At 44.5% G+C, this 7,159-nt stretch overlaps 1 protein-coding gene across 1 annotated transcript in view; it reads left to right on the forward strand.

Moving 5' to 3' along the window:
• qsox1 (quiescin Q6 sulfhydryl oxidase 1) overlaps positions 1-6,514 on the forward strand; it is a 275,366-nt gene extending 268,852 nt beyond the window's left edge. The window contains exon 13 of the mRNA XM_085982257.1: positions 4,905-6,514. Coding sequence (XP_085838383.1) covers positions 4,905-4,996 — 92 coding nt within the window. The 3' untranslated portion in view covers positions 4,997-6,514. The remainder of the gene's footprint in view (positions 1-4,904) is intronic.
• The last annotated feature ends 645 nt before the right edge of the window (positions 6,515-7,159 follow it).

Consider the following 7,159-nt stretch of genomic DNA (forward strand, 5'->3'; position numbering starts at 1 on the left):
GCTGACCAAATCATCAAGTCATCCGAAAAGGGACAACCTACACCACCACTCTATACATCTAACGATGAAGTAGATATACCCATATCTACCTCCGATCCGGTGAGACTGGAACCCGATGAACCCGACACTGGCATTCAAGCCGAATCAGCCTTGCCAGAAGAACCTACTACACCACCAGAAACTACTACACCCCCGAGGCGTTATCCGGACCGAGTCAGGAAGCCTCCTGAGAGACTAACTTATAATTAATTAATACAGCAATGTATCTTATTTTGCATATAACATTTAATTAATAATTACTTAAAATATGATGTACTAGTTAGCTAGAAGGGGAGGAATTGTGGTGTATGTGCCTTTAAGAGCAATGGTGGTGTATGTGCCTTTAAGAGCCCCAGGTGTGCGTAATGCCAGTAATTGCCACTTGGGCTATATAAGCCTGTGTATTGTGTATATCCTTTAGACCCCCCCCCAGACTTGCTTAGTAAATACCTATGAACCAACTCCTGTCTTCAGTGTCTTTATCTACACATGGACACGACAGGTGGGGAGAGAGAGGGGGGCGGGAGAGAGAGAGGGTGAGGGAACTTCCCGCCGACCTCACAAAATGACGAGGGAGGGGGAGAGAGGAAAGGAGGCAGAGACAGGGGGAGGGAGAGCGAGCGGGGAGGGAGGGGGAGAGACAGAGTGAGGGGCAGGGAGAGAGAGGGGGGAGAGAGAGAGGGGCAGGGAGAGGGGGGGAGAGAGGGGGGAGAGAGAGAGGGGGCGGGAGAGAGAGGGGGAGGGAGAGAGAGAGGCCTCAGGCGCCATTCCCTCCTTCCTCCCTGACCAGCGAAAAGCAAGCTGCGGCTAATCGTCACAGGTGAAGACGGTGTTTGTTGTCCGGTGACTCGGTCTGCATGCCGCAGCGCGAGCTCAGCTGGGGTGACTCGGGCTGGGCCTCAGGCGCTACCCCGCGCACGGGGACTCCGGGCCCCCCTCTCTCTCTCCTTCCCCATCTCTCTCTTCTCCCCCCAGTCTCTCTCTCTCTCTCCCCCCCAGTTTCTCTCTCTCTCTCTCCCCCCCAGTCTCTCTCCCCCCAGTCTCTCTCTCGCTCCCCCGTCTCTCTCTCTCTCTCCCCCCCAGTCTCTCTCTCTCTCGCTCCCCCGTCTCTCTCTCTCTCTCCCCCCCAGTCTCTCTCTCTCTCTCTCTCTCTCTCTCCCCGTCTCTCCCTCTCTCTCCTCCCTCTCTCTCTCTCCTTCCCCCTTTCTCCTTCCCGCTCTCTCTTTCCCTCTCTCTCTCTCCTTCCCACACAGACAGACAGACAGAGAAACTCATTTATATATATATATATATAAATTATTTCTACTTTTTTCATAACAACATGCCCTCAAAAAACCCTCGGCACCGCCGGGCACTCCAGCTAGTAACTTATAAATAAAAGGTTTAATATTTCATTACGCAGTTCTGATATATATGTAACAACAAGAGAAAATGCTGGAAACACTCAGCAGGTCAGGCAGCATCAAGGAAAGAGAAACAGAGTCAACGTTTCGGGTCAAGGACCCTTCGTCAGAACTGGAAAAGGCTAGAGAAGAGATTTTTAAGCAGGGGCAGAGAGGAGGGGAGGAAAGAACTTCTCATCTGGAGTCATCTTTTGTTTCTTAACTTGTCCCATTACTTCTACTTCTGCCTTGCACCATCATCCCTTTTGTCAGTCAATCTCTCCTGCCTTCCATCCTATCACAGACCTTCCCATTGTTCTTTCCTCCCCTCCACCCTGCCCCTGCTTAAAAATCTCTCTTTAACCTTTTCCAGTTCTGACGAAGGGCCCCCGACTCGAAACGTTGACTGTTTCTCTCTCCTCGATGTTACCTGACCTGCTGAGTGTTTCCAGCATTTTCTGTTGTTATTTCAGATTTCCAGCATCCGCAGTATTTTGCTATTGTCTGATATACATGTAAGGGGTCCACTTTAAACACCTCTTTACATTTCACTGGTGAAGCTCCTGTTCTTGATTTTTGTCCCCGGCCATTGCCAGTAAGTTATGAATAGTGTATGGTTCCCTGGGTTGCAGGCTGTGGTTTAACGCCATTGTCCTGATACAAACTCTGAGAGGTTCATTTCCTCTTGTAGCTTGCAGTTCAACACAGTCGAGTAAAATTCCTTTCATGCACTACTTTAACACAGGTGTTAACCGGCAAGGCACTTGGAAATGTATCTGCATGTGAGGTGGGAACTGGGGAAACAAAATCCTCTCCAAGTCAAGTACAATTGGATTTATAACCGTCACCTGAAACCCAGGATGAGGTTTGAGTGTGTACGAGTCTCAATGTTGTATGATGACCAGTTCAAGCCTGTATAGATGATGAGTGATAGACAAAGGTATCACTGAGATTTTTTAAAAATATAATGGGCCAGAATTTGCGGTTGCAATGATGGTGAAACTGACAGCAACCTCTGGAGTCCACTTATGCGCAGTTAAACATGGAAATCCATAAGTTGCTGTCTGTGATTCCCCTCCTCCACAGGGTGCCCTGTTGCAGCCTTAGCAGATGCAATAAATTAGAACTCACTGATTTGAAGTGAACTTCAACTTTTTATGCACTATTCTCGCTGAAAAAATCCTTGAAAAATTTAAGCCTTGTTGAATGAAGTGTAACTGAGTTTCTAACAGCATACTAAGACATAATTACTGCTTCTCTGGCCCTGAAAAACTAATTTTATATTGTGGAGTGTTATTCATTCCATTCCATGATAATATTCCATATTTTTTTAATTAATTAATTTTTCTTATTTTTTAAAGTTTGCTTATGATATTTCAGCTTCTACCTTAATTCTATGTATATGTCCCAATCTTTATTTTGCGCTCTGTAAAATGATTAAAAAGTGAAGGATAATCAGTGCATTTTACTTCCTGGTTTGCTGTCTTGAAAATTCTTCAATGTGATTGGCTGCTCAGCCTGCTTGATGACATCACTATTGCTGGCTGCCACATATCTCCTAAAGATGGCGCCAGATGGAAAGTCACATCAGAAAAGGAGAAATCGACACCACAGAGCCCGCTAAAACTTTGTGGACAAGTTTCTTCGAGGTCAATGGCGAGCACTGTCACTTTGTCACTGTTTGCAAAATCCCAGCCACATTTTATCCTGCCCGCCCCCCAATTTTAGTATCCAGGTGGCATTGTGGCATTTGCTAATGCTGCTATAAAAAAAAGTATCACACATCTCTCAGCCCAGCCAAGGTCAGGAGTTCATGTTACTAAATTTCCACCCCCACCACTCCAAAACCGAATGACACAGGACTCCTGTACACCAACATACCAGTACACTGTGACAATGCTGCGTTATATTGCCTGGTTTGCTATCATGGTTTGGAATGGTCACATACATTATAAGAGGGTATTTCACATTTACTGGTAACATACCCTGTTTTTAGCACAGGTCACAAGTAGGGTTACTAACTCTGAATCGATGTATTCCTGGAGATTTTGTCACATAACCGCCAGCCTCCAAGTGCCCCGCCCTCACGCTCCCATCATTGGTCGCCGGACATGTCCATCTTCTTGGTTCCCAAGTCAACTTTGTTACCCGATTGGATGATTCTTGACTGTCGGTCAAACAGCCTTTTACTCATCTCCAATATTTTTATCATCAATAAACAAAAGTGTTCAAAGAAAATGAAAAAAACTTTTTTTAATGCCCCTATGATTTTTCTCCCGGGTTTGCTCGCAGCGGTGTCCTGGAGATCAATCTTTAATCCCTGGAGATTCCAGGGCAACCCTGGAGGGTTGGCACCCCATTTCACGAAGCCGGTACGAATCTAACCACTCCTGGGAGGGGTATTCCAAAACTCCTCTGAGGAAACTGTTGCAATGAAAACATGCACCCAAGCTTCGCATACAGCTGATGGGGCTGCCAGTCTATCCATGATTTGTAAAGCCCACCAGACTGCTGAAATCATTGCTTAAAGGAAAACAAGCAGAAGTCACCATAATTCTGATTCAATGACGGGGTTGCTCCAGTCCAACATTAGAGTGTTGAACTCCCAACAAGCAGATCTGAGTCGGAATCCCAGCCCCAGCTGACAATTTTACTGTTTGGGATTCCACCACTTTCAACTCGGTCATTTAGGGAGGTACCGGAGTAGGTGGCAATGTCCCACCCATACTGTTTAAGGGTCCACCAAGGATCACTGTTGACTGGCAGCTGTGTGGATGTCCATGAGCTGGATGATCCCCTTGTCCAGGAGTGGGATGGAGAGATATGTGGAATTAAAAAATAAACTACAATAGAGAAACTACGTGAGAAGGGTTAAGATGGCATTTACTGAGTGGATGAAGTTAGTTGCACTTCCAGCTAAAGAAGTGATGCAACCAGTGATTTTATGTAATATTGGGATTATTGATGAATTGCAATGTATTTGATTGTAATAAACTAATAAGCATGTCATAGTACTGCATTCCATGTCCTATTCCTCGAAGGGTCTGGTTTTCTCTGTCGGGTTTCAGTGTTTCGGTGCAAGTGCCCAGTGATATTTGAGGTAACCACAGTTGTACTGAACTGGAGGTTTTACTTTTCCTGTAATCCTGTCAGTAGGCCAGGGCGGTGAGGAGTTTGCTTTTGCTGTTCACAGTGAAGATGTAAAAGGGCCACAGGCATCAAAGGATTTTTCTGACCTGGAAGCAGATGTTAGAGGAATTCAAACTCTTTCAAAGATCAGGGGAGTGAATAACCAAGGCTCAGTGCCATTTGTCCAATACCTGTCTTCAGATGATCCTGTCAGTCATTAATTACGAATTGGCTTGTCTGCAGGTCAGATCTGTGAAGGATAATTATGAACGTTTTGCTGTGTTTATTGTACATTTTGAAGCGCTTATGGTATTTTTCTCTCCACCTTTTTTCTTTCAACTCTACGATCTCCAGTAAGAGTACAGGCTGGTGACCGTTTCCCAGCCCCCCACAAACACCACTCAGAAATCAGCTTTAGGAGGCTCTTGGGAAGACTGCCCATCTGATTATTCCTGACTTCAGGAAGGTGGCTGACCTCTACTCAGCACCACTGGGAATTCAGCATGTGGCAATCGAAGACACAACCCCAAAGCCTACAACTCGAGGGAGCGGTACAGTGGCCCCATTCTGGTGTTCTAAATATTGGTGTATGCTGGGAATGGCAGTCATGCAGGCAGGTACTATGAGTAAATTATTTTTATTCTATGCCCTCTGCTATTTTTTTCCCTCTTAGAGGACTTGCCTTGGCCCACTCGGCTACAGGAACAAGGTAGGTATGATTACGGATAACTCCCACAAGGCAGAAACACATCAACTCATTCAGGTGTTGCCCTAGCAAGAACGTAGCTCAAGCAGCTTCTCAACATCATGTGAACCCAGAGACATGTAAGGTACAGGGAACTCATTGCCTATCATGAACAGCTAACATTTACTTTGGGCAGGTGATTCACACTTTGACAAGTGTTTACTACGGTCAGTCAAAAGCTGAAGTCAGGTTCCTGTAATCCAGTGATACCATTCCAACTTGAGTGTCGTTGTATCTCAGGGTGAGAACTGCAACTAGATTGGATTTTTTTCTGTAAAGGAACAGAACACCTTGTATAATCTACTCCATCTCCTTCTTTCCTACCCACATCACACACCTCTATGTTATAAACTGTACTCAGCATATCAGCTGCATAATAAGAAAAATAGGTTTTTAAAATCGCTTGTGAAGCATATATTACATAAAATAAATAGCTGGGAGCTTAATGCCATCATTCAGTTTGAGCAATCTGGTGTTTGTAAATTGCCTGAGATTCTAATACTGCTACAACTGCTGTCCTGTAGCTCTCTTGCCCAGCATTTAAATGCCATCACGCTGAACCGTTGAGGCCTATATTGCACGTCTACTTCAAAGTAATCTCTTTGATTTTAATAAATGAGCCTGTTTAAAGGGGTTCCACCTTCACGGAAAAATGTTTGGCAAAACCTTTTTGTTTGCTGTGTGAAGCAGTGACACTCATTTCATCACTTGTGATAAAGGTGATGCATACTGTCTCCTCCCCAAGCAGTTTTCACAAAGGTGATGCCCCTTTATGAAGAGTTCTGCAGTTCTGTACAATCCTCAAATCACCAGGCCTTTAAGATCATAGAAGTCCAATCACGGGCTTGTACCCAAGAATCTCCAATCCAGACATATGATTGTTACCAGTTGTGGCAGGTGGAATTCAGTGTGATCAGCTTGGAAATTTTCCCCAAATTATTCCTGGGAATGGGCCCTATATAGTGTTTCTGCTTGTTTACCTCAGCCTTGCTGTCATTCAATACTGGTACTTGTACCTCCAAAAAGTAACATTTCATTGATGGGTCTGATTTAAGTGGGTTCAATAAATTATTTTTGGTACAAAATACATTGTTCTCTGCTATTTGTATCCAGTGTATCTGAATGTGCATATTCAAGTATGTGTGCATATCTGTGTGTACATGTAATATGGTTGATTTATATAAATATCTGTATATTAAAAATCTTATATCTGAATGCATTTCCTGTTTACAAAACCTTTTTGCCTGTTATCACGTATTTGTCACAGTTTTGTGTGAACTTTTGCCTGTTATAAATTCCAGAAATAGGAGCGATCAAATGAGGCAAATGCAAAGCAGTCTAAGATGGGTTTGGAGTGCATGTACATAAATGCATGGAGCATGGTAAATAAGATTGGTGAGCTGCAGGCGCAAGTCGCCGCACGGGACTATGATGTAGTGGCAATAATAGAAAACTGGCTCAACGAAGGGGAGGTTTGGGAACTTAATATTCCTGGCTACAAGGTATTCAAGAAAGATAGGGAAGGAATAAAAGAGGGGGTGGCAGTATTGATCAAATAAACTATTATGGTACTGGAGAGGGTTAATGCACTTGAGGGGGCAAAGACAGAATTTATTTGGTTAGACTTAAGGAATAATAGAGGGGCCATTCGGTTGTATCAAATCGCTACAATAAACTGCTGCCGGCGATTCAAGAAGGCGGCTCACTACCACCTTCTCAAGGGCAATTAGGGATGGGCAATAAATGCTGGCCTTGCCAGTGACACTCACAAATTGAACAATGGGAAGCCTTCAAAGTGAGATGGTTCAGGCACAGAATGGACACATTCCCACAAGGGGGAAAGGAAGGGCATCCAATGCTAGAG

The sequence above is a fragment of the Somniosus microcephalus genome, chromosome 3 (genome assembly GCF_052327205.1).
Source record: "Somniosus microcephalus isolate GS21.2 chromosome 3, FLI_Smic_1.0, whole genome shotgun sequence".
Taxonomy (NCBI): Eukaryota; Metazoa; Chordata; class Chondrichthyes; order Squaliformes; family Somniosidae; genus Somniosus; species Somniosus microcephalus.